The 27487-nt window shown below is 41.0% G+C and overlaps 1 protein-coding gene across 3 annotated transcripts in view; it reads left to right on the top strand.

Annotated features, from left to right (window-relative positions):
• The window catches only part of CENPU (centromere protein U), a 41587-nt gene that overhangs the window by 8086 nt on the left and 6014 nt on the right, over positions 1–27487 (top strand). For all 3 annotated transcript variants that reach the window (XM_040489917.1, XM_040489918.1, XM_040489919.1), the window contains 5 exons: positions 43–148; positions 7814–7874; positions 8321–8563; positions 15557–15623; positions 16704–16812. In XM_040489917.1, coding sequence (XP_040345851.1) covers positions 43–148; positions 7814–7874; positions 8321–8563; positions 15557–15623; positions 16704–16812 — 586 coding nt within the window. The remainder of the gene's footprint in view (positions 1–42; positions 149–7813; positions 7875–8320; positions 8564–15556; positions 15624–16703; positions 16813–27487) is intronic.

Genomic DNA, 27487 nt, shown 5'->3' with positions numbered 1-27487 from the left:
GACTTTGAAAGTTGTACTTAAAAAAAAAAACGTCTTTTGCAGACCCTCCTTTACACAGCACTGCTATATATGCTGATGAAGAAGAATTCTCCACACACTGTGGTTCACCCATCCCTTCAACTCCTGAAGGAAAAGAAGTGGAGAAAAGGTAAGCTTCTACTTTAAGCAGTTGTTTATTTGGGGTTAGTAGGATTTCCGAGACGCTCTCTCAGGTAGAGGCTTTTAAAACTAAAGCTCTTTAAAGATCTTTGGAGCCAACTTAGTTTTTCCTCAAGAGAACCGGTACATAAAGACTTATTTTCAAAAATTAACATTACTTATAATTAATTATAGGTACAACTTTCCCGTCAAAGAAAACAGTCACGGGGACGTAATTACAGCATGGTGATAGAGGTGATACTGTGTTGTATGTTTGAAAGCTCTTAAGAGAGTAGATCTGGACAGTTGTCACAAGAAGAAGAAAATTTGTAGCTCTGTTTAGTGACAGACGTTAACTAATTGTGGAGATCATTTTTCAGTATATACAAGTATCCAATCGTTACGTCGTACACCTGAAACTAACATATGTCCGTTATACCTCACTTATAAAAAATCCAGTTTAATTAAAGTCATTACAATTGACATTTAACTGATTATTCTAGAAAACATGCTCGTGAAGCTAGTTTAGCTTTAAGGTTAAGACAAGGAGGGAGGGAAAGGATTTTTCAAGTTTTTATTTTAATTCGAATCACCTGGTTCTCATCACAGGTACCCTCCTTCATCCCATTACCTATTTCCCCCCACCTCCTCTCTGGTAACCATCAGTTTGTTCTCCAAAGCTAAGATTCTGCTTCTTGGTTTGCCTCTCTCTCTCTCTCTCTCTTTTTTTTTTTTAAACCCTTTGCTCCTTTGTTTTGTTTCTGTATACATCACGTGGGATTTGTCTTTCTCTGACTTACTTTGCTTAGCATGATAGTCTCTAGCTCCATCCACGTCATTACAAATAGCAATTATTTCATTCTTTTTTAATGGCTGAGTAATATTCCATCGTATATATGTACCACCGCTTTATCTGTTCACAAATTGATGAACACTTGGGCCGCTTCCGTAATTTGGCTAGTGTAACTAATGTTGCTATAAACATAGGGGTGCACGTACCCTTGGAATTAGGGTTTTTGTATTCTTTGTGTAAAAACTCAGTAGTGCAATTCCTGGATCATAGGGTAGTTCTATTTTGAACTTTTTGAGCAACCTCTGTACTGTCTTCCACAGTGGCTGCACCAGTTTGCATCCCCACCAACAGCGCGTGATGGTTACTTTCTCTCCACATCTTCACCAACACCCATTGTTTTTGGGTTGTTGATTTTGGCCATTCTGACAGGTGCGAGGTTTTGATTTGCATTTCCCTGAGGATAAGTGATGGTCGTCTTTTCATGTGTCTGTGGCCGTCTGGATGCCTTTTTAGAGAAATATCTGTTCATGTCTTCTGCCCAGTGTATAATTGGATTATTTGGGGTTTTTTTAGGTGCTGAGTTTTGTAAATGCTTTATACATCTTGGATGCTAACCCTTTTTCAGATATGTTATTTGCAAAATTCTCCCATTCTGTAGGTGGCCTTTTCGTTTTGTTGACTTTTTCCTTTGCTCTGCAGAACCTTTTTGTTATAATGAAGCCCCATCAGTTTATTTTTGCTTTTGGTTCCCTTGCCTCAGGAGACCTGTCTAAAAAAAAGTTGCTATGGCTAATGCCAAATGTTACTCCCTGTGCTGTCTCCTAGGATTTTTATGGTTTCAGGTCTCACAGTTAGGTCTTTCATCAATTTTGAGTTTATTTTTGTGTATGGTGCAAGAAAGTGGTCCAGTTGTCCCAGCACCATTTGCTGAAGAGACTGTCCTTTTCCCATTGGATATTCTTTCCTGCTTTGTCAAAGATTTATTGACCACAGGGTTGTGGGTTTGTTTCTGGGTTTTCTATTCTGTTGATCTGTGTGTCTATTTTTGTGCAGTCCCATAGTGGCGTATGACATATTACGGCTTTGTAATATAACTTAAAGTCCAGAGTTGTGATGACTCCAAGCTTTGCTTTTGTTTTTCAAGGTTGCTTTGGCTATTTGGGGTCTTTTGTGGTTACATACACGTTTTAGGATTGTTTGTTCTAGTTCTGTGAAAAATACTGTTGGGGCAGCTGGGTGGCTCAGTCAGTTAAGCATCTAACTCTTGATTTCAGCTCAGGTAATGATCTCACAGTTCATGGGATCAGGCCCTGCGTTGGGCTCTGCACTGACAATGTGGAGCCTGCTTGAGATTCTCTCTCTCCCTCTCTCTGCCCATCTGCTGCTTGTATTCTCTCTAAGTAAATAAATAAACATTTAAAAAAATGCTGTTGGTGTTTTGATAGGGTTTGCATTGAATGTATAGATTGCTTTGGGTAGTGTAGACATTTTAACAACATTTGTTCTTCCAGTCCATGAACATGGAATGTTTTTCTATTTCTTTGTGTCGTCTTCAATGTCTTTCATCAGTGTTTTATAGTTTTCAGAGTACAGGTCTTTTATGCCAGTGATTAGATTTATTCTTAGGTGTCTTATTGTTTTGGGTGCAGTTGTAAATAGGATTTATTCCTTCATTTCTCTTTCTTCTGCTTCATCATTGGTGTATAGAGATGCAACAGATTTCTGTGCATTAATTTTGTATCTTGCAACTTCACTGAATTCATTTATCAGTTCTAGCCGTGTTTTGATGGAGTCTTTTGGGTTTTCTACATAGAGTATCTTGTCTGTAAAGAGTCGCTTCTTCCTTATGAGGATTTCTTTCTTTTTGTTGTCTGATTGCTGTGGCTAGTACTTCTAGTACTATGTTGAATAAAAGTGGTGAGAGGGAACATCCCTGTCTTGTTCCTGATCCTAGGGGAATAGCTGAATTTTTTACCATCGAGTATGTTAGCTGTGGGTTTTTCATATATGCCCTTTATTATGAAAAGTTCCCTGTAAACCTACTTTGTTGAGGGTTTTTATCATGAATGGATGTTGTACTTTGTCAAATGCTTTTTCTGCTTCTATTGAAATAACCTTATGGTTCTTATCCTTTTATTGATGTGTTGTGTCACATTTATTTGTGAATATTAAACCACCCTTACAGCCCAGAAATAAATCCGACTTGATTGTGGTGAACGATTTTTTTTTAACGTGTTGTTGGATTCAGTTTGCTAGTATTTTGTTGAGGATTTTGCATCTGTGTTCATCAGAGATATTGGCCTGTAGTTCTCTTTTTTTGTGGTGTCTTTATCTGGTTTTGGTATCAGGATAATGCTGGCCTCATAGAATGGATTTGGAAGTTTTCCTTCCTTTTCTGTTTTTTGGAATAGTTTAAAAAGAAAACAATTCTTTTTTTAAAATTTTTTTTAATGTTTATTTTTGAGACAGAGACCGAGCACGAGTGGGGGAGGGGCAGAGAGAGAGAGGGAGACACAGAATCTGAAACAGGCTCCAGGCTCTGAGCTGTCAGCACAGAGCCCAACGTGGGGCTTGAACCCAAGAACCGTGAGATCATGACCTGAGCTGAAGTCAGACGCTTAACCGACTGAGCCACCCAGGCGCCCCATAAAAGAAAACAATTCTATGCATTGGCCTGTTTTAGATACCTCCTATAGGTGGAATAATACAGTATTTATTTGTCCCTCTGTAACTGGCTTATTTCCCTCAGCATCATTTTAATATCAAGTTCTTAAATATGTACCATCTCAGGTGCCCAGATTGCTCTTCTGTAGGCCTTCTGTAAGGCTTGCTCCTATGCTTCCTTTTAGATTTCAGATGTCACCATATCATAGCAATCCACTCTGCTGCCTCATAGAAAATATCACCTTTCTCCATCAGTATATTTTCTTTACTCTGATCTTTTTCTCATAGCATTCACCTCTACCAAGCCAATATTTTATGTTCATTTTTTAATGTTTTTTTAATGTTTGTTTATTTTTGAGAGCGAGAGAGAGAGGGAGACACAGAATCCGAAGCAGGCTCCAGGCTCCAAGCTGTCAGCACAGAGCCCGATGCAGGGATTGAACTCACGAACTGTGAGATCATGAGCTGAAGTTGGACGCTTAACTGACTGAGCCACCCAAGCGCCCCTATGTTCATTTTTTAATTTGTTCATTGTCTCTCCGCAATAGGAGTAGCTTAAAAAATGGAACTTTGTTCTGTTTCCTGCTGTTCCTCGGGTGCCTAGAACACCACCTGGCACGCAGTAGGCATTCAGTGGATATTTGAAACCCTTTGTTCGTGAGGTGTAAGTGCAGTGCCCTGGTTAAGGCAACTGGCCCTCAACCTCTTGTGCTCGTCAGGCCACTTCTAAGGTATTGGGCCTTGGGCCAGACCTTTAACTTCTTAATTCCTTCATCTGGAAAATAAAGTAGTAGTACAATCTACGTCATGGATTGTTGAAGATGAATTTATCCTCTTAAGCTCTTAAAACCGGTTGGTACATAGTAAACTTTCAAACATGAGCTATTATTATTTGTATTTTGTCAGCATTCATTGAGCACCGCCCACATGCCTGGCCCTGTGTGAGGCTCTCGGTTTACAGTAATAACTCAGAGTGGACATGATCCTTGTTGTCCTGGAGCTTATGGAACAGTAGATATTACTGAAGGATCCCTGATGAACCTCACAGGGAAGCGGGTGACCCTGTGATGGGAATTGGGTTGCTGGGGTGGGGGAGGAGTGAATGTTCCATGGAGGTGAAATGGTAGGCACAAAGGCCCCGTGGTGGCAGGGAGCAGAGGGCGTCTGTGGGACTGAAAAGAGCTGGGGTGACTCGGGGTATGGAGACTGAAGAGGGGAGCACACTGCAAGATAGTAATTACTTTGTCACGGATGGTAAAGCGTGCTGGTTGTCCGCCCCAGTGTCTTCCCCTCCTTCCTCAGTGACAGCACATTTGATGTTAGCCGAGCACGTGGCTGTCAGAATGAAGAATGGATCTCCTAGCTTCTCTTGCCCCTAAGGTGTCTTCGTGACTGAATTTTTGCAGCTTCCAGAAGTGTCTTTATAGGGAGGATTATGCCCTTCTTTGCTCCTTCCTTCTTCCTGATGGTGGAAGTGGATGTGGCAGCTGAGGCTTGAGCGGGCGTTGTGGGCAGAGAAGGTAGAGCCGTGAAGTGGAAGGAATACGGGTCTCTGATCACGGTGGGATTGTCCAAATTTCCGTGAACGATCTCGAGTTTTATTAAGAGGCAAATGAAGTGTCTTGTTTAAACCATTTTGGGGGTATATTTTCTAGCATTGCAGCCACACCTAATGCCATCGTATGTAGTTGGTAAGGAGTTCTGTCCTGACGCTCAGTAGTTAAGGAATTTTAAGAAAGCGTGGCGTGGCCAGGTAAAAACTGCGTGTAAAAACTGTCCCTCTGGCTGCTGTGCGGAAAATGGATTTGAGAGAGGCAGGAGTGCACTGGAGAGACCAGTCTGGAAGTGTTTTAGTAGCCCAGGGCCGACAGGACTTGGGCAGTTACAACAGAGGGAAAAAGTGACTGAGCTTAAGCAATAGAAAGTCAACCAGCAGGCTTGGTGGTGGGTTGGCTCTAGGAGGGTGGGTAAGAGTTACTGGCAGACTACTGGCTTTCTGGTTTGTACACGTGGGTCAATGACAGTGCCCGTGACTAGCGCTTAATCCTACAAGATGCAGTAACTTCATCCTGAGGCCATCATGAATTGGTGTAGACATGGCAAAGCTATGTACTTGGGTCTGGCGCTCAGAGGAGAGGGCCAAGCTGGACTTGTGGCTGAAGTTGTTGGCCTCTTGGTGGTGGGGGTGTGGAGCTGTGGGCGAGTGGGGCCTCGCGGGGGAGGCTGCCCGAGAGCAGGCGAGGACGGGGCCCCCCTCTTGAAAGCCCACCTGCCGTCCCGAAGAGAGGAAGGAGCTTGTGAAGGAGAGAAGAAAAGCATCTGGAGGCAAAAGAAGAAAACCAGGGCAGCGCTTGTTCACAGGAGTAGCAGAGGGAGTGTGTGTTGGGTGGTCAGGTGGCCCGAGTGCAGTTGAGAAGCAAGTCACGCGAGAACTGAACGCGTGCATTGTATTTAACCATATGGATGTCCTTGGTAATCTCGGTTTTGATCGTGAGGTAAGCTCCCCAAAAATAAACTATTTGGTAAGTTAGGGTCTGTGTGTGGACACAAAGGGGAGTCAAGGCAGCGGGGAGGCATTGGAGAGAGAGAGCGGCATTTCCCAGGACTTGCGGAGGCATCAGCACCTGCTGTCTCTTACCAGGGATGTGTTCCGTTCTTTGTTCCTTGATCTTGCTCCCTCGCCGCTGTGTGCACAGGTGATGCTGCCCTTAGCTCTCTTCTCTCCACCCGCCCCGAATATTACTGTCATACCTCTGCTCCCCTCGTCTGTCTGTCTGGCCCCGCCTTTCTCCAGGGCATGCCATATCCTGGCTCCGCCGGGTACCCCTAGATGCCCACAGGCACCCTGGATTCCACAAAGGCAAAACCGAGCTCAGTCCCTTCCTCTCTCACCCGGTGTCAACAGGCTCCTTCCGCATTCTCTAGATTAACGGCCTTGCTGTCACCTGGGCGTCATCCCCAGTGTCTTTTATCTCTGACCGGTCCTGTTCGTGTGGCCTGTGATGACCCAGAGGGCCTGCGTTTTCCTCTCCCTGCCCTGCCACAGCGTATGCCCTTGCTGATCTCGCCAGCACTCCCGCAGCAAAGCCCGGCCTGCTGTCCTTGGCTCCGGGATTGCTCTCTCCCTCTGGCCCGCCCACCATACGGCTTCCAGCGCCATCCTTCTGAAATGCCAGCCTTCTCTCCCTGGCATGCCTCGCACCCTTGAGGGGCTCTCTGTGGCCTGTGTGCACGGCGTAGAAGGCCGCTGTGCCAGGCCAGGTAAGTACACTGAGGCAGAATTAGAACGGAAGAGGTTTATTAGTAGACCTTTCTGTGAAACTTAAAGGTAGAAGAATGGGGACCGGGCAGAGATGGACCCAGACTGTAGGGCAGCCCTTGCGGTTCTGACCAACTCACGGAGGGAACCCTGGCCGAGGGACTGCTTGTTCATGGAGCCCCGTAGTGGGCAGAAATGGCCAGGCCTGCTACTGTCTTTGGCCTTCCTACCAGACAGTGGACTTAAAGGAAAGTTCTCATTTTTAATTTTTTTTAATGTTTATTTATTTTTGAGAGAGAGAGAGAGTGCAAGAGGGGGAGGTGCAGAGAGAGAAGGAGACACAGAATCCAAAGTAGGCTCCAAGCTCTGAGCCGTCAGCACAGAGCCGGACGTGGGGCATGAACCCATGAACCACGAGATCATGATCTCAGCCAAAGTCGCACGCTTAACCGACTCAGCCACCCAGGCGCCCGTGAAGGCTCTCATTTTTAAAGTAATTTTATTCACTACGCTTTGCATTTTGAAGTTGGTATTAAATGAATGTTGAATTGAATGAAAAAATGAATTCTCATCTCATCAGAAGTTTAGGATTATTTTTTTTTTCCGTTTCAAAGAAAAAAAGGGTATTCCTTTTTATATCCCCTAATGATAGGTCTAGCGTCTGTGGATTAGCTTTTAGTTCAACTGGTGGCCCATGTACCTGGGAGTGGGAACGCCAGGGAAAGGGCATTTCTTAGACATGACCACATGTCATGTGGTGCAGTAACAGGACCACATGTTGGTCCACACGCTTGGCTGCCCTGGGTGTCGGAAGAAGTGGGAGGTGACCCATAAATCCTGGACATGTGAGAAATCTCACTAAATTGAGCTTGTTTTCATATTGGATGAGCAACCTCTATGCAGCATGTGAATAAAAATGAAGGAAGTGTAAGATGTTGATGGTTTATTCTTTCGCACAGGTCAGACACTTACGAAATCGAAGCAAGTGAAGACACGTCTGTAGAAATGAGTGCAAAAAAGGTGTGTAGGAATGTTCTCTTCTATCTTTTACAACATATTTCATATCCTATCTCGATTGGAGGCAAGCAGAGAAAATGTGCACATTTTACGCAGAGGAAGAATATTACGTTTCAGAAGATACTTTTAGAGTAAAAAGGGAAATGTGTTTTTATGTCTTAAGTGCTTTTCATTACATAGGTCTCAAACCGGCATGTACCCTGTCAGTTTTCACAGCATTCCTGTGTTTAGTTCGGGATCTACAGAGGCAGAGTGAACTTGGAGTGTTCACATGGAGCCTTTAAATCTGGGTTTCCCCACTTACCCACTAATTTTGTTGCCATCTTCCTATTATGTTCAGGCTTGAGGGTGGGAAATGAGAAATGTGGATTTTAAGGCTGTCTACTATTACAGGAAGGATGGTAAGCATTTGTGTTTTCTAAACCAGTAATGCTGATTTCTTGGCATAGCCAGCAAGAAAAATCAAGCCCATTAGCAATGAATCTGAAAGCCCCGAAGAAGGTGATATAAGAAGGAAAGTTAAACCAGCAGAGAAAATGAGTACAGAACAACGTGAACCTGTTTCAGATACACCGCGTATATCTTCGGAACTTCCAGAGAAACCAGCTGAGTCCACCACTCCTAAAAGAGTAGGACCCCTTAGTGCCACGTCTGGTGTTGAAAAAGAGACCCTGGCAACAGAAAGTCGGTCGGTAAGAGCGCGTCTGTCATCCCCATTGGGGAGAAAAACTGACTGAAAAATGTTGAGGAGGAAAATAAAGCATTTCCTCTCTTTCCTTTGATTCTTTAAAAAGCTAATATATATTTTTGTTATAAAAATGTTTATTTTAGAAAATTCAGAAGGTGTAGAAAGGAGGATGAGATCACCCACGATCCCATCCCCGTAAAAGATGCGTGCTCTTTGATCTGTGCGCCTCAGTCCCTTAACGGAGCTTTTTCCTCCCCCTGAGTGGACCGACCTGGTCACTTGGTGTTCTGGGATGCCATTTTCACAAGTGCACGACATTTCCTTCATGAATGTGCCACAGTTTAATCTCTTACGAATGAATGGTTGCAATCAAAAATTTTCAGGTGCTTTCATTCATGAATTTCTTCCTAGCTAAATCTTTGTGTACACCCTCGATCATTTCCGTAGAAAAACATTGCTAAGATAAGATTTCCGGGTCCTAAACACTCTGTTTTAAATTCGTGGCATATGTTATCTTTGGGACAAGCTCTTGATATGTCATTTTATCCATTTGGCTTAATGCTTTGAATAATTCTCATTCACGTTCAAAAAGAATTCTAAGTATATTGTGTTCCTGCTGCCTCATTCTCCACTTTCGGTCTTCCTCCCCCACTGAACAGGTAACATTTCGGCTGGTTTCTGTGTTCTCTTCCTGAGTTTCCTTCTGCTCAAATAAACAAAGAGGGATCTATTTTCTCTTACTGTCCCCTTTCTACGCAAACAGAAGCGTATTCATGTTGATCTGCCTCTTTCTGGTCTGTCTGGTGAATATCCCACGTGAATTTGAGTTGGCAGTTGTTGGAGGTTTTCTGTGAATGTCCTCTCAGGTCAAGTTGATGGACATGCGTTCAGATATTATGTCTCCATAGAGTCTTTTTATGGTGCGGGGATAGTCTACTTGATTACAAAGGAGATGTTTTAGGTGTTTGTTAATATCCCAGTTTTGCGGATTCTCTTTAGTTCTCTGAAGTTTTGCATTGTGAATTTTGTAGCTTTGTTCTTGGTTTTGTCAATTTTAGACTTATAGTTGCACAGATAGTTCAGGAAGTTCCCACACATTTTTCCCCCATCTTAATCTAATTCTTAGATTTTACATAACCAAAGTGCGGTGATTAAAACCAGGAAATTAACCTTGACATAATACTGTTATCTCAAGTACAGAAGCTATGTTTTTAATTGCATGCTTACTTAACGTTCTATGTTCTTGATGAGTGGCTGTTCTCATTATGTTCTGTTATCATTAGGAAAGGTCTCCTTGTAATTTTCTTATAATATTTTTTTGTCTTGAAATACATAGTGTTCGATATTCATATAACCCAGCAGCTTTCTTATGCTCACTTTGCACGGTATATCTCTTTTCGCCCATTTGTTTACAACCTGTTTATTTTTTCCAGTTTTGTTGAGATATAATAGATATATAACATTGTGTAAGTTTAAGGTGTTGGTTTGATACAATTATATATTGCAAAATTAACCACAGTGGTATTCGTTAATATCCCTATCACTTCACATAATTATCATTTCTTTTTGGAAGTGAAGAACATTTAAGATCTATTCTGTTGGCAGCTTTCAAGTATATAATACAGTATCGTTAATTATAATCACTCTGTTGGACATTCCATTCCCAGAACTTATTCGTCTTATAATTGGATCTTTGGGCCAACACCTCCCCATTTCCCCCAGCTCCTAGTAACCACCATTTCTGTCTGTGTCTATGAGTTCAGCTTTTTTTTTTTTTTTTTTGAGAGAAAGCTCGGGCATGTGTACAGACAAGTGGAGGAGGGGCAGAGGGAGTCCAAAATCAGGAGTCCAACACTCACCCGACTGAGCCACGCAGTAAATGGCCACCCAAGCCCATTTACTTTTGATGTAATTTCTAAGTATAATCAAGTTCAAGTCTACCATCTTATTACTGTTTTCCATTTTCCCTTTGTTTTTTTTCTTTCTGTTGCTAATTTTGGATTAACTGAATATATTTTGGTATTCCATTTTCTCTCCTCTATTGACTTCTCAGTTATCCTCTTAATTTTTTTTTTATTAATGTTTATTTATTTTTGAGAGAGACGGGGAGGGAGAGGCAGGGAGAGAGGGAAACAGAGGATCTGAAGTAGGCTCCACGTTGTCAGCACAGAGCCCGATGCGGGGGCTGCAGCTCACGAGCCGTGAGGTCATGACCTGAGCCGAAGTCGGATGCTTAACCAGTTGAGCCACCCAGGCGCCCTATGCCTCTTAATTTTTTTAAGAGTATTTTTTTTTTTTAAGTGGTTGCGTCTGGGTTTAAAAATTTGTATCCGTCTGGGGTACCTGGGTGGCTCCGTGGGTTGAGCCTCTGACTTCGGCCCAGGTCATGATCTCACGGTTTGTGAGTTCGAACCCCACATCGAGCTCTGTGCTGACAGCTCAGAGCCTGGTGCCTGCTTCGGATTCTGTGTCCCACTCTCTCTGCCCCTCCTCTGCTTACACTCTGTCTGTCTCTCAAAAATTGATAAACATAAAACTAAAAACTTTGCATCCTTCAATTGGCAAAGTCCACTTAGAATCAGTATGTTACCACTTCCTACCATACATCCTGCTTCCTGACAGTTCACCATTTCCCACTACATGAATCTAATTACATAACAATATTATTCCATTTATCCATCCGTCATCCTCTGTGCTGTTTTTGTCACATGTTTTACTTCTACATACGTTGTAAACCTAACCTTACGATATTGTCATTTTTGCTTGAAACAGCTATTTCTTAAGGAAATTATGAAAAGGAAAAAATATCTAGTTTTTATGGTTACCCACTGATTTTTCTTTTCCAGTTGTCTTTTCTCATTCCTATAGATCTACGTGTCCTTCTAATACCTTTTCTCTACAGCCTAAAGAACATCCTGTAGCAACCCTTTAGTGCAGGTCTGCTGGCAACAAATTCTCTCATTTTCTTGATCTGAAAGTGTCTTTATTCACCCCGTTTTTATTTATTTATTTTTTATTTATTTTTTATTTTTTTTAAATGTCTACTTTTTTTTTTTTTAACGTTTATTTATTTTTGAGACCGAGAGAGACAGAGCGTGAACGGGGGAGGGTCAGAGAGAGGGAGACACAGAATCTGAAACAGGCTCCAGGCTCTGAGCCGTCAGCACAGAGCCCGACGTGGGGCTCGAACTCACGGACCGCGAGATCATGGCCTGAGCCGAAGTCGGCCTGCTTAACCGACTGAGCCACCCAGGCGCCCTCACCCCTGTTTTTAAAGGATGGATTCATTGGATGCAGAATTCTGGGTTGACATTTTTATCCCCTCCACTCTTTAATTAGGTGTCTGTGTTGTTCTGTGGTGTCTCTTGTTTCTGGGAGAAGGCCGTGACATGGGTCATTGTTCCCATGTTTATTTGTATATTGACTCTGTCCCTTTCCTCTGGCTGCTGTCAAGATTTTCCTGTTTATCTTTTTTGTTTCTTGGCATTTTAACTATGATGTGCTTAAGTATGGTTTTATCTTGCTTTAGGGTTTACTGAGCTTCTTGGATCTAGAAGTTGGAAAATTCCAGTCATTTTTTTTTTCTCAAAATTTAAGTTTTCTTTTTTTTTTTAATTTTTTTTTTCAACGTTTATTTATTTTTGGGACAGAGAAAGACAGAGCATGAACAGGGGAGGGGCAGAGAGAGAGGGAGACACAGAATCGGAAACAGGCTCCAGGCTCTGAGCCATCAGCCCAGAGCCTGACGCGGGGCTCGAACTCATGGACCGCGAGATCGTGACCTGGCTGAAGTCGGACGCTTAACCGACTGCACCACCCAGGCGCCCCTCAAAATTTAATTTTTCTATCCCGTTCTGACTCTTCTTTTGGAATTCTTATTATGTATATTTTAGTATTGTCCCACAGGTTCCTGAGATGCTCTGATTTTTTTTTTCCCCCAGACTTTTTCTCTCTGATTTGCAAATTCGGTAAATGTTTATCACTTTGTTTTCAATTTTACTGACCAGTCTTTTGCCATCTAAAACCTGCAGTTAAGCCCCCAATTAGTGAATGGTGCCCCCTACAGATGTGTCCATGCTCAGGCCCAAGAGTGTCATCACAAGTATCCTTAGAGGCAGAGGGAGATTACACACACAGGAGAAGATGATGTGAAGATGGAGAAGGTGATTGAAGTGATGTGACTACAAGCTGAGGAATGCCAGAGCCACAAAAGCTGGACGAAACAAAGAATAGATTTACCAACCGCCAGCCCCCCCTCCGGGCAGGTCCCTGGAGGGAATGCTGTCTTACCAACACCTTGATTTTGGCCCATTGAAACTGATTTCAGACTTCTGTCCCCCAGAACCGTGAGAGAATACATTTCTGTTTTAAGGCATCAAGTTGTGGCAATTTATTACAACAGCTACAGAAAACTAAAACACTATTCAATGACTTCTTAGTTTTGTGCTCTTTGGTTCTAGAATTTCCATTTAGCTTATTTTTGTTTTTAATGTAGTTTCTCTTTTTCTGCTATCATTAAGCCATCATTTTCTTTACTTTTGGGGACTTTTTTTTTTTTTAAGTTTGTTTATTTATTTAGAGAGAGCAAGAGCAAGAGAGTGCAAGCAGAGGAAGGGCAGAGAGAGAGAGAATCCCAAGCAGGCTCCACGCTGTCACAGAGCCTGACTCAGGGCTCAAACTCACGAACCAAGAGATCATGATCTGAGCCGAAATCAAGAGTCGGATCCTTAACCCAGGAGCCCCATTTGAGACATATTTATGATAGCTGCTTTAAAGTCTTTGTTCTGGGCTAACTTGGGGTCGGTTTCTCTTGAGTATGTTTTTTTTTTTTTTTGCTTTTTCTATGGGTCACATTTTTTTGTGTAACATTTGTATTTTAGTACTTTTAAATTTTGTATTGGAAATTGTTGACAGGCTGTTGAGACTCTGAATTCTCTTACGAATGTTGAGTTTTTATTCTCATTGGTAGCCTGTTTATTGGCTGATCATCTTTAGCTTCTGAAAGCTTTGTTTTATCTTTGGTTAGGGTCAATTTGCAAAAAGCCTAAGGGATTTTTCAAGCAGCTCTAACTCACTGGGACTCAACCTCTGTATTAGTGTTCAGTTGCTGCATAATAAATTACCTCCCACAAACTCAGTGACTTCATGTATATTTACATCTCACAGTTTCTATAGGTCCGATCTAGGCCAGCCTTAGCCAGATTCTCTACGTAGGGTCCCACGAGGCTGAAATCAAGGTGCTCTCCAGGACAGAAATCTGATCTGAGTCACCTAGTTCTCATCTAGGATCGTTCCGATTGTTGGTAGAATTTGAGTCCTTGCCTTTGTAGACCTGAGGTTCTTGGCTTCTCCGTGGGGGAAGCTGGGAGTCCTCCTTAGGTCTTAGTCATGCGGCTCTCTCACAGTATGGCGGCAAACATCTTCAGAGCCAGAGGATTTTCTCCAGTCAGCTACAGTGGAGTCTTCTGTAAGGTGACCTCATCCAGGGAGCAACTATCCCATCCTGTCTTCAGGTGCCCCCCACATTCAAGGGGAAGGAGTTACAACCCCAGATCATTGAGGATCATCTTCCAATTCTGCTGAGAGCCTACAATGTGTCTTTCTAGTGAATCTGGTCAGACGTTGGGTTTAGGGTTTGTGAGGGTGGGTCCAGGGTAGGCCTTCCTCTAGGGTAGTGTTTCTCAATCCTTTTCATTATTGTCCTGACTAAAAAGCCTTTTAGACACTTTCTCTGCTAACCACTCCCTCCCCCAATTAAATTTTAATACCAAAATATACTGTATTACTCTTTATGAAGTGGGGCCCTTTGGAGAGTCACAGACCATTTTAATACCTAAGAATTGTTTCTGCATCCTCTCCTGAAGAATCCCATTTTTGCTCCTTAGGAAAACTATTGCCCTGTTGAGGCTTGCACGCTCTAGAGTATCCTTGTGGCCCCAAGTTGCAGTCTTCCTCCCAGCTCAACTGGATAGATAGGGTTTTTTTGTTGTTTTTTTTTTTAATTTTTTTTTTCAACGTTTATTTATTTTTGGGACAGAGAGAGACAGAGCATGAACGGGGGAGGGGCAGAGAGAGAGGGAGACACAGAATCGGAAACAGGCTCCAGGCTCTGAGCCATCAGCCCAGAGCCCGACGCGGGGCTCGAACTCCCTGACCGCGAGATCGTGACCTGGCTGAAGTCGGACGCTTAACCGACTGCGCCACCCAGGCGCCCCTGGATAGATAGGTTTTAATGAGGTTTAATGAGATCTCTGCATTTTCTGCATGTAATTTCCCCCCAGTGGCTTGTCCCCTATTACCTGTTGTGTTCTGAATCCCATGCCGGCTGCTTTCTAGTAAGCTTGACATAGTCTCATTCTGCGCATGCGGAGGACTCCGGGACCGCAGGGAACACGCACCTGGACTTCTGTGCTCCCTCTGAGCTCCGGTTCCAAGTGCTTCACCTGCTCCAGTCTGGTCTCTGCTGCCTCAGCAGAGTGGGACTACGTGCTCTGTTTGAATTTAGCTTGTTGTGCTGCTGTCGAAATTGCCCGCTGGCGCGGGCGGGGTGGGGAACTGGGAGTTCACGGGGTCCCGGTCTTCCAGTCCTGGGTGACCGCTCTCCAGCACCTGAATCAAGTCGCCTCATCCCCACCCCCACTCCGTGGTTGGTTGTGGCAAGAGAGCTAGTTCGGAAGCCGATACTTCATCCCGGCTTGGAGTGAGATCAGCCGGCCTCCACGCAGTACATTACCTTAAGTAAGAAAAGTTCAGCTACCTCCAAGCCGATCGTTGTTAAAAGCCAATGAAGAGCTATATTTACTTTTTGTGTTGAGACAGTTTAATTTTTCCAGGGTCTCTTTTATGTTAATTTAGCCAGTATACATAATGAACCACTTAGAACTAAATGAGAGTAATAGCTAGAATGGAGAGTGTTTGATACTGTTGTTATAATACGGATGTTTTAAGAGAAGGAAAATTTTTAAATAAAAATCTTTGCTTTTTTTTTTTATTGTAGAAAACTCAGAAAAAGAAGATGTTTCCCGGCAAAAGGAAGAAATCAAGAAGTGAAGCCATAGACTCAGGTACAGAATAGTGTTTTATACTTTGTCAGTCATTCAAGAATTTCATTTTAAAAACCTATTTTTTGTTGTTAAAATAGTAAATTGTAAGTCAATAAAATTGCTACTTTAAAAAGCTGAAAATATGAGACTTTGTAGTAACTGATTTTTTCCAACATCTATCTTGAAAATTTTCAACCTACAGCCAAGGTGAAAGAATCTTACGGTATGTATTTATACACCTAGATTTTACTGTTATACCTCCTTTTATCACCTTAATTTTTCATCACACAGTCTATATTCTTTTGATACATCATGTAGCATATACTCTTCTGTATAGACTTTTTCTAGTCAGCATAACTTTTTTGAGATTGACTCTGTACTTTTTTATCGATACAAATAAAAGTTTATTGAAAAATGGGTGGAAAACCATTTTGTCCCTCTCCTACAGTTCTTTAAAGGAGAAGTCCTTTATGTTTAGAAAATTTGGAAAGTATGGAAAGGAAGATAAAAATCACCCATAACCCAAAAAGAGCCGCCATGCTTTTTGTTTGCTCTCTACTCTTCAAGCCTTTTACCGCACTTTCTCACCCAAAATGGGATCATATGTTTAAGTATTCTACAATTCCATCTTAACGAACGCATGACCTTTCATCCACAGATGTACCAGAACTTAATGTCTTACAATACACTACTGAGACTAAATCACATCGAGTGATCGTTACGTGTGCTAGAAGTGGCCTATTAGGTAGATTAAAATTAAGGAATCACAGGTAACCAAAAAGAGCTCTATTACCAGTAGTGTTGGGTAACAACAGACTGTTACATAAAAGGTACAACGAAGTAGTTAAGAGTCAGCAGTACTTCAGACTCTTTCAGTAGAAATAAGGAGACAGCAGGTAGAGTGACAGTGTAGACAGGATCTGTGAGACTCTGCACCAGGATAGGAAGTGAGTCATGCCTCCCCTTATGTGCCTCTTCAGCTGAAGCTATTTTTGGCAATTGGGTAGGACAGTTTTTTTTGTTGGGGGCTTTCAGAACCCTGGACCTAGAGCCAAAAGATTGATAATCAGTATATTAAATTGACTTTTCTTAATATTCTAGATACGTCCGACTGTGTTCATATTTGGTGTCTAAAAGGAAAGAAAGCCAGTGATCTCATGGAATTAGATGTTGTTTTGTCTGCATTTGAGAAAACCATCCTAGAGTATAAGTAAGTCTTCTGATGTTGTGATACATGCACCTCATACATTGTCCTTAAAGCACGACTTGTGCTCATCCCATGGCTTTTGACACCTCGTATTTTCATCATCGTGTAATTTTACATATATTTACATTTCCGTTATAATTTTTTCTTTAATCCTATGAATTATTTAGTAGTATGTTTTTATACGCCCAAATATGTGACTTCTTTGTATTTATCTTACATCTTAAATATGTTGTGGGAAAATTTGATTGGTGATATTTTTTGTAATTTTGAGGCTTTCTTCATGGCCTAGCACAAAATCTGGGGACTCTAATTCATGGGTTTATGTAGACTCTCTAATTATTGGATCTGTGTAGAATGAATATTTTTCTTGATTCTTTTAATCAATTTATGCTATATATACTTAGAGACTATTTTGTTAGGACATCGTGTTTAAAATTGCTCTGTCTCATAGATGAAACATTTTATACTTCTCTAGTACCCTCTCCATTCCTAAAAATGTTTTTTGTTTTTTTTGTTTTTTTGGCTTAAAATCTAGTTTATCTGATACTACTATTGTGTCACTGGATTTCTTTTGCTGGCATTTGCCAGAATTTGCATAGCCTTTGTCTGACCTTAAAAAATTTTTAATAAGAAATATTAAGCTTTAAATCCAGTGTGTCTATCTTTGTTGACTTCAATCCATTTACATGTATTATAATTATCAATACATTTAGAAGAATGTGTTGATCTATTATTTTGATTTCTTAGATTTTTTTCTCCTTTTTGAGGTTTTTAATTCTAACTTTTGTTAAAAATAGAATTTTTAACTCCTCACTAATAAAAACTTTCACCTCTCCCTTCCCCTACCCAAAAATCCATCATATTTATAATACATAGAGATTTTTAATTCTGGGGTAAGATATACAAATGTTTTCTCTTTCCGTTTTTAAGATAATAAACTTTATTAAGGTATTTATCTGATCACCTTTATTTTATATATTTCTTGTAACAACCTCTGGATATGTCTCTTAGTTAAGTGCTTCACCCAGCACTTTTAGGTGTTACAACTTTTATGTTGTAAAATTTCTAAATCCTTCTGATTATTTTGGTCGTGACTTTGAACTTGAAAGACTGTTTAGCTGGATATACTATTCTAGGTTCTAAATAATTTCCTTAAATACTCTGGAGTACTATTCCTTCGTCTTCTAGTGTTGGTTTGGAAAATTTGGTGTTTGTCGAAGTCTTATTTATATGTGCTGTGTTCTTTCTCTCTATAAGCTTTTAGAATATTTGGTCTTTGATATTCTTAAATTTCACTATATGGGGCCTGACCTTTTGGATCTAAGGTCCTTCTTTTTTTAATTCTAAAATATATTTTTGTCCTTTATTCTATCCTGCCCTTTGCTTTTTCTAGATTTCCTCAATCCTGAAACTAGAAATTTGCTAACTTATTTCTGTGATATATCCATTATGCTATTTATCCCAGCTACTGAGTTCTTAAATTTAGCCATGAGTTTTTAACTAACATTTCTATTTGGTTCTCTTTTATGTCTTATGTTGCTGCTGTCTTCTTTAGAATATTTATTAGGCTAAAGTCAAATTACTGAGTCATCTGTTATGAAATACCTGCTTCTGTTACAATTTCTGATCTGATAGTTTGTTTTCTCTGACACAGTCGTGTTCCTCCAGTGTGTCATTCCCCAGCCTGTGAGCTTAGTTACCCCTGCGCCAGTCAGCTTCCTTGTCAGACAGTGTGTATAAGGGAAGACCGAGTCTTGATCCCTGGGTTCCTGGGAGTGCAAGGGATGGGGGTAGATGAGGCCTAGGTGGGAAGCCTCAGTCACTTATCCCACAAAGTAACCTGTCAGGTCAGGACTTAGCCTTGCCCTCCAGACAAAGTAGTGTTAAGAGCAGATACGCTCCTTACACCATCATTTTCCAGCCCTGGGGGTTTGGTGGGGGAAGGCGGAGGAGGCAGCTGCCCACTTAGTCCTTGTTTCTCTCCAGGCCCCACAAGCACAGCCCAGGTTTGACTCTCGCAAGACGCAGACAGCGGTCTGATTGGCTGCAGCAGTTAGGGAAGCGCGGCTTGTGAGAATCATGCGGGGGAAGAAGCAGGAGACAACCTTGACAGCTCCTTTCCTGCCCTGGGTCACAGCCACCACACATTCTAAACACCTCTTCCTCTCCCCTCGGGGATTTTCACAGCTCAACCCATTTTGAGAGGGGATTTTCGCTCTGGGGTTCTTAAGGGGTTGATCTCAGGGAAAGGAGCCAGCCTGTCATGCTAACTCATCATTATCATTGTAGGAATTCTCTGTTTTACTCTTCTGTACTTACTGTATGTGTTAAAGCCAGTTTGCTGTTAAAATTGGTACAGAAGGTCTCTTACCATACCCAAGACCATCTTGACTGTGTTACCCTTTTCCCATTCATACATCTCTTCTAAAGGAAGAAGAGACTTACTATAGATTTCTGATGTTGTGGCAAAATGGCAGTATCTTGAATTTTAGCATAATATATTTTTGATGTAATTAATGATTTAGGGGGGCGCCTGGGTGGCCCAGCCGGTTAAGCTTCTGACTTCGACTCAGGTCATGATCTCATAGTTTGTGAGTTCAAGCCCCACACCAGGTTCTCTGCTGTCAGCATGGAGCCCCTTCAGATCCTTGGTCTCCCTCTCTCTCTGCCCACCTCCCCCCCCCCCCCTGGTTTTTTTTCTCCCCCGCAAAAAAGGAACTTAAAAAAATGATTTAGGGGTGCCTGGGTGGCTCAGTCAGTTGAGCATCCGATTCTTGATGTCGGCTCAGGTCGTGATCCCAGGGTCATGGGATCGAGCCCAGCATTGGGCTCCATGCTGAACTTGGAGCCTGCCAAGATTCTCTCTCTCTCCCTCTGCCCCTCCCCACCCCACTCAAAAGAAAAAAAGATTTAGAAGAGGTATAGTATTTTTGTTAGACTTTTTTTTTTTTCTTTAAATAGGCTCCATGCCCAACATGGGCTTGAACTCATGACTCTGAGATCAAGAGTCAGATGCTCCACCAGCTGAGCCAGCTAGGCACCCCCATAGACTTTTAAAATTATAAAATACCCTTGTGTTTCTGTCATACCCAGTGATTCTGGTAGAATCACTGATCTTGTTTTATTTTCCTGATATAAAGTATTCTCGACCACGTGAAAAGTTGTGTTTTCTCAGAATCAAGTTAACTATTTGAGGGTCTTCTATTTTTAATACTCATCTGGAACTCACACATGAATAGTTTGTTAAAAGACTTACTGATTGATTGTAAGCAGTTTGCCAATGTACATATACCTAGGGAAGTATGCCATGAAATGCAAACATTACAAACTTAGGCTATTCTATAACTGATTCAATTAGTTATTTGTAGCGAAGTGACCAGATTTTTAAGGCACTAGAATTTGAAAGAGCTGTGTCTGACTCTTGTATGTAGACCACCACCATTTTCAATGGTACAGTCTACCAATTTATCAACATTATAAGCCATATGCAGAAAGGCCTACCTAACCGGTTTTCCTAATTTTTTGTGTTTTTAACATCTTAAAATCGTGATTTCATATTTATATTAGAAATACTTTTTTTTTTTAAAGCTGGAGCTGATGTATTTGTTTAATTATAAAACGTATCATCTTAACCATTTTTAAGTGCATAATTCACTAGTGTTAAGTATATTCATATTGTCGTGCAACAAATATCCAGAGCTTTTTCCTCTTGTAAAACTGAAAGTCTGTACCCATTAAACAATTTCCCATTTCCCCGTCTCTGCAGCCCCTAGCAACCTACTTACTGTTTCTATGCGTAACTACATTCGATACCTCACATGAGTGGAATCACGCAGTATTTTTCTTTTTGTGACCAGCTGATTTCACGTAGCCTCATGTTCTCAAAGCTTATCCATATTGTAGCACATAACAGGATTTCCTTTTTTAGGGCTGACTAATCTTTTATTGTATGAATATAGCACACTTTTCTTTATCCATTCATCCACCTGCCTCTTGACTGTTGTGAATAATGCTAAAATGAACATGGGTGTGCAAATATCTCTTTAAGATCCTGTTTGCAGTTCCTTTGGATCCGTCCCCAGTAGTGGGATTGCTGGGCCATAGGGTTTATACTTTTTGAGGAAGCTCCTTCCTGTTTACCATCATAGCTGCACTGTTTTACAATCGCACCCATGGTGCAGCGTTCCAGTTTCTCTGCCTTCTCACCAATACGTGTCATCTCGTTTACTTGTGGTGGCCATTCTTTTTTTAATTTTTTTTTTTCAACGTTTATTTATTTTTGGGACAGAGAGAGACAAAGCATGAACGGGGCAGGGGCAGAGAGAGAGGGAGACACAGAATCGGAAACAGGCTCCAGGCTCTGAGCCATCAGCCCAGAGCCCGACGCGGGGCTCGAACTCACAGATCACGAGATCGTGACCTGGCTGAAGTCGGACGCTTAACCGACTGCGCCACCCAGGCGCCCCTGTGGTGGCCATTCTGATGTATGTGAGGTGATAGCTCACTCTGGTTTTGACTTGCATTTCCCCGATGATTAGTGATATTGAGCACCTTTGTATATGCTTGTTTGCCATTTATATACTTTTTTTTTTTTTGAAAAGTGTTCAAATCCTCTGCCCTTTTTAAAATTTGAGTTATTTTGGCGTTGAGTTGTAGGAGTTCTTTATATATTCTGGATATTACCACTTGTCAGACATATGGTTTGAAAATATTTTTTGTGATTCCTTGGGTTACCTTTATACTCTGTTGATTGTTTCCTTTGCTACATAGAAGGTTTGAAGTTTGATGTCATCGCATTGTGTCTATTCTTGGTTTTGTTGCCTGTGGCTTTGGTATCATATCCAAGAAATCCGAGGCTAATGTCATAAAGTTTTTCCCCTGTGTTTTCTCAGCTGTTTTGTAGTTTCAAATCTTACATTTAGGTCTTTAATCCATTTTAAGTTAACTTTTGTACAAGGTAAGGGTCCATCTTCATTCTTTTGGATGTGGATATCCAGTTTTCCCAGCACCATTTGTTGAAGAGATTTTTCTTTCCCCATTGTGTAGCCTGGGCATCCTTGTTGAAAATTATTTGACCATATATGTGAGGGTTTATCATTGAGTTTTCTCTTCTCTTTCATTGGTCTGTATGTCTGTCTTTATGCCAGTACTGTAATGTTTAGATTACAGTAGCTTTGTGATGTTTTGTACTTAGGAAGTGTGAGGCCTTCAGCACTGGTTTTCTTTCTCAAGATTGTTTGGGCTGCTTGGTGTCCTTTGATATTACGTATGAAGTTTAGGATTTTTTTTTTTTTCTATTTCTGCAAAAAAATGCCATTGGGAATTTGGTAATTATTGCATTGAGTCTATAGTTTGCTTTGGGTAGTATGGACATTTTAATAGTATTCAAATTTAATCTTCCAGTTCATGAACATAGGAGGTCTTTCTCTTTATTTGTATCTCCAGTTTCTTTTAACAATGTTTTATAGTTTTTAGTGTATAAATACCTTACCTCCTTAAGTTTGTTTCTAAGTATTTTATTCTTTTTGATACTATTGTAAATGGGATTGTTTTCTTTTTTAAAAAAAATTTTTTTTTCAACGTTTTATTTATTTATTTTTGGGACAGAGAGAGACAGAGCATGAACGGGGGAGGGGCAGAGAGAGAGGGAGACACAGAATTGGAAACAGGCTCCAGGCTCTGAGCCATCAGCCCAGAGCCCAACGCAGGGCTCGAACTCACGGACCGCAAGATGGTGACCTGGCTGAAGTCGGACGCTTAACCGACTGCGCCACCCAGGCGCCCCTGGGATTGTTTTCTTAATTACCTTTTTGGATTGTTCATTGTTGATACATAGAAAGGCAACTGTTCTTTGTTGATTTTTGTATCCTGCAATCCTGCTGAATTTGTTTATTCTAACAGTGTGTGTGTGTGTGTGTGTGTGTGTGTGTAATCTTCAGGATTTTCTACATATAAAATTATGTCCTCTGTGAACAGAGATCATTTTACTTCTTCCTTTCCAATTTTGATACATTTATTTCTTCTTCTTACCTAATTGCTTTGACTAGCATTCTCAGTCCTGTGTTGAATAGAAATGGCAAGAGAGGCATCTCCATTTTGTTCCTGATCTGAGAGCAGTAACTTTTAACTTTTCACCACTGAATATGATGTTAGCTGTAGGCTTTTAATATATGACCTTTATTACATTGATGTGATTTCCTTCTATTCCTAGTTTGCTGAGAGTTTTTATCATGAAAGGTGTTGAATTTTGTCAAATGCTTTTTCTGTATCAATTGAGATGAGCATGAGGCTTTTGTCCTTCATTCTGTTATTGTGTTATGTTGATTGTATTTCGTTTGTTGAACTATCCTTGCATTCCAGGCATAAATACCACTTTCTTGTGATGTATAATCACTTAAGTGTGTTATTAAGTGTTTGCATCCATAATCAAAGATATTGCTCTCTAGTTTTCTTTTCTTGTAGTATCTTTGTCTGATTTTGGTAGCAAGGTGATGCCAGCCTCATAAAATAAGTTTGGAAGTGTTTCCCCCTCTTAAAGTTTTTGGAAGAGTTTGAGAAAGATTAATGTTCGTTCTTCAAATATTTGGTAGAATTCTTCAGTGAAGTCATCTGGTTTGTGGGCCTTAAATTGGAGGATTTTGATTAGTGATTCAGTCTCCTTACTAGCTATAGGTTTGAACATACTTTTTATTGCTACTTGATTCAGTCTTTGTGGGTTTTATGTTCTTAGAAGTTTATGCATTCCTTCATGGTTACCTAATTGGTGGGCTTATAATCCTTTAGTAGGATTATAGTAGTCTCTTATGATCCTTTTTATTTTTGTAGCGTCACTTGTAATGCCTCCCCTTTCATTTTTTGCATCTTTTCCCTTTTGTATTAGTCTAAGGATTTGTCAGTTTTGTTGATCTTTTCAAAAAACTCTTAGTTTCATTAATTTTTTTTCCTATTTTTCATTTCATTTATTTTTGCTATAATCTTTACTGTTCTGTCTTATGCTGTTGTTTAGTTTGATATTCCTTTTCTAGTTCCTTGAGGTGTAAAGTTAGGTTGTTGATTTGAGATATTTCGTCTTTTTTAATGTAGGTATTTACTGCTATCAGCTTCTTAGTACTTCCTTGGCTGCATCCCATAAGTGTTGCTGCATTATGTTTTTGTCTTCATTTGTTCCAAGATATTTTCCAATTTCCCTTGTATTTCTTGTTTGAATGATTTGTTGTTCAAGACTATGTTGTTTAATTTCCACATATTTGTGAGTTTTCCAGTTTCCCTTTTGTTGTTGATTTCTAGTTTTATTCCACAGTGGTCTGAGAAGATACTTGGTATGATTTCAATCATATTAAATTGTTTCAGACTTATTTCATCATCTAACATGATCTGTCTTGGAGAATATTCTGTGTGCCTATCAGAAGAATGTATATTCTGTTCTTACTGGGTGGAATGTTCTATGTAGGTTTGTTGGATCCATTTGGTTTATAGTGTTGTTCAAATCTCGTTTCCTTATTGAGCTTCTGTTTGATCTGTTGTTGAAAGTGAGGTATTGAGGGGCGCCTGGGTGGCGCAGTCGGTTAAGCGTCCGACTTCAGCCAGGTCACGATCTCGCGGTCCGTGAGTTCGAGCCCCGCGTCGGGCTCTGGGCTGATGGCTCGGAGCCTGGAGCCTGTTTCCGATTCTGTGTCTCCCTCTCTCTCTGCCCCTCCCCTGTTCATGCTCTGTCTCTCTCTGTCCCAAAAATAAATAAACGTTGAAAAAAAAAATTAAAAAAAAAAAGAAAGTGAGGTATTGAAATCACCTACTATTACTGTTACTGCCTATTTTCCCTTTCAGTTCTGTTAACTCATATGTGGGTGCTCCAGTGTTGGGTACATATATATTTATAACTTTTATATATTCCTGGTGAATTGACACTTTTATCATCATATCATCTCCTTCTGTGACTTTTTTTTGACTTAAAGTATAATTTGTCCAATGTAAGTATGGTCACCACCGTTCTTTTTGTTATCATTGGATGAGATATCTTTTCCATATTCAGCCTGTGTATTTCCTTATACCTAACTAGAATCTTTTATAGACAGCATATAGTTGGATCCTTTTTTTCAAATCCAGTCAGCCACTCAGTGGCTTTTGAATGGGGGGACTCCTGGTAGTGATTGACTTATTTTACTACTAAATTTTGTTTTCTCTAAGTCTTATAGTTATTTTGTCTCTTTTCCTCTCTTATAGCCTTCCTTTGTGTTTTGTTGATTTCTTTTTTGTAGTGATGTGCCTTGATTCTATTTTCTTTTGTGCTTCTGTAGAGTGGGTATGTGTGTGTGTGTGTGTGTGCGTGCGCGCACGCGTGTGCACACACGGGCACTTACACAAACGGGAATGACATAAATCATCTTATAGCAGTCTGCTTTCAAATGGTAACAACTTAGGTATGCCTGGGTGGCTCAGTCAGTTAAGTATCTCACTCTTGATTTCAGCTCAGGTCTTGATCTCGTGGTTGTGAGTTCAAGCCCTGCATTGGGCTCTGCACTGAGCATGAAGTCTACTTAAAATAAATGAATTAGTTAATGAAAGAAAGAATAAAAACTTAACCTCAGTCACCTAAAAAAACTACTTCTTTATGTCTCCTTCCCCCACCATATGGGGATAACACTTTGTTACTGATGTTGCAGGTTTCACCTTCTTACATATTTTTTTTAAGTTTTTATGTATTTATCTTGAAAGAGACAGAGACAGTGTAAGTAGGGTAGGGGAAAAGAGAGAGGGAGAGAGAGAATCCCAAACAGGGTCCACACTATCAGTGCAGAGCCTGATGCGGGACTCAAACTCACAAAACCATGAGATTATGACCTGAGCAGACATCAAGAGTCGGACGCTTAACCAACTGAGCCACCCAGGTGCCCCTCACCTTCTTATATTTTTAACCATTGACACAGTTTCATGGTATTTTTATGCTTCTAGCTTTTAAAATCTATTGTCAGTATGAAGAGTGATTTATGCCTCACTATCCAATATTATGGGGTTCTGTATCCATCTGTATATATACCTTTAGCAGACCTTTATATTTTCATATGCCTTTGTGTTACTGTATTGTGTCCTTTTGTTTAAACTTGAAAGGTTCCCCTTAGTAATTCTTACAAGGCAGTTCTAGTGATGATGAACCCACTCAGCCTTTGTTTACCTGGAAAGTCTTTACTTCTCCTTCATTGTTGAAGTACAGTTCTGCCAGGTATGGTATTATTGGTTGGCACTTTTCCTTCAGTGCTTTGTAGAGACCGTGCCACCTTCTGTTCTTCAGTGTCTCTGCTGAGAAATCCATTGGTGGTGTTGTGGGAGCTCCCTTGTACATGACAAGTTGCTCTTCTCTTGCTACTTTCAAGATTCTGTTTTTGCCTTTGAATTTTGACAGTTTGAATATAATGTGTGTCAGTGTGGGCCCCTTTGGGTTCCTCTTAGGTGGGGGCTTTTTGAGCTTTCTGAATTTGGGTGTCCATTTTCATCCTCAGATTTGGTAAGTTTGGGGCCATTATTCAAATAAGTTCTCTGCTTCCCATAATGCACATTTTGGTGTGTTGAATGTTTTCTGTAAATCCCACATGCTTTTTTCCATTTTATTCTTTTTTCTTTTTGTTCTTCTGATTGATAATTTCAAATGACTCATCCACAAGTTTCCCATTTCTTTCCTCAGCCTGATCAAATCTGCTGTGAACACACCTAGTGAATTTTTCAATTCAGTTAGCTTATTCAGTTCCAGAACTTGTTTGGTTCTTTTTATAGGTTCTCTCTCTTTGTTGATACTCTCATGCGTCATTTTCCCGATTTAGTTTATTCATCTGTGTTCTCTTGTAGCACATTGAACTTCACTAAGGTGATCATTTTTTAGTTCTTTGTTAGCAAATTCGTAGATGTCCATATCTTTCTTTAGGGTCTGTTTCTGGGGATTTTTCCCCCCACTTATTTGGGTTATGATTTCTTGTTTCTTCTAGTGCCTTGTTATTTTTTGCTGTGTTGTATACATTTAAAAAGCAGCCACCTCTCCTGGTCTTTACATACCGGCCTTGTACAGGCTTTGTACCTTCACCAGTCAGCCTAGGCAGTCCCTCAGTTCTGGTGGTCCCTCAGTCCTTTCTGAGAGATGTATCTTCTTTGGGCTTGTGCATGTGATTTGCCAACTGGAGAGGTTTGCTTCTTTCTTTCTTAAGAATCTGTAATCTCCGAAGACTAGAGCTCTCTGCAACAGGCTGCTGAGCTCTTTTTTGGTCTCTGTGACCAAAGGCATCCAAACTAGTTCAGTTCCCACCATTGTCATACTTCAGGTGACACAGAAACCATTCCAAATGATGGATAACGTTCTTGCTCTTCTCTCCCCCTGCCCCCCCTGCCCCCCGCAACCAAGGGAGAAGGCATGAGCTGGGCCATTTTTCCTGATCCCCTGTCCGCAGCATTGCCAGTTCTGTCGCTGTAGAAAGCCATTGGACTTTGTTCTCCACGGCAGTCAGGCATCTGAAGTATGCTGGTTCCGTTAGCGTTCCAAATCAGGCAAGGTGGAAAGGTGTCCCTTGGGCAGCCCCCCGAAAAGCCATGACATTGGACATACGTTCCACTCTTCTCTTCCTTTCCCAAGGGAGAAACCATGCACGGAGCTTCTTGGCTCAACCAAGCTGTGCTGGCTTGGGAGAAGGGCTGTTGA

The sequence above is a fragment of the Herpailurus yagouaroundi genome, unplaced genomic scaffold (genome assembly GCF_014898765.1).
Source record: "Herpailurus yagouaroundi ecotype Mexico unplaced genomic scaffold, PumYag 181, whole genome shotgun sequence".
Lineage (NCBI taxonomy): Eukaryota > Metazoa > Chordata > Mammalia > Carnivora > Felidae > Herpailurus > Herpailurus yagouaroundi.
The sequence above is the reverse complement of the archived record's forward strand: the minus strand, read 5'-3'. Positions and strand labels throughout refer to the sequence as shown.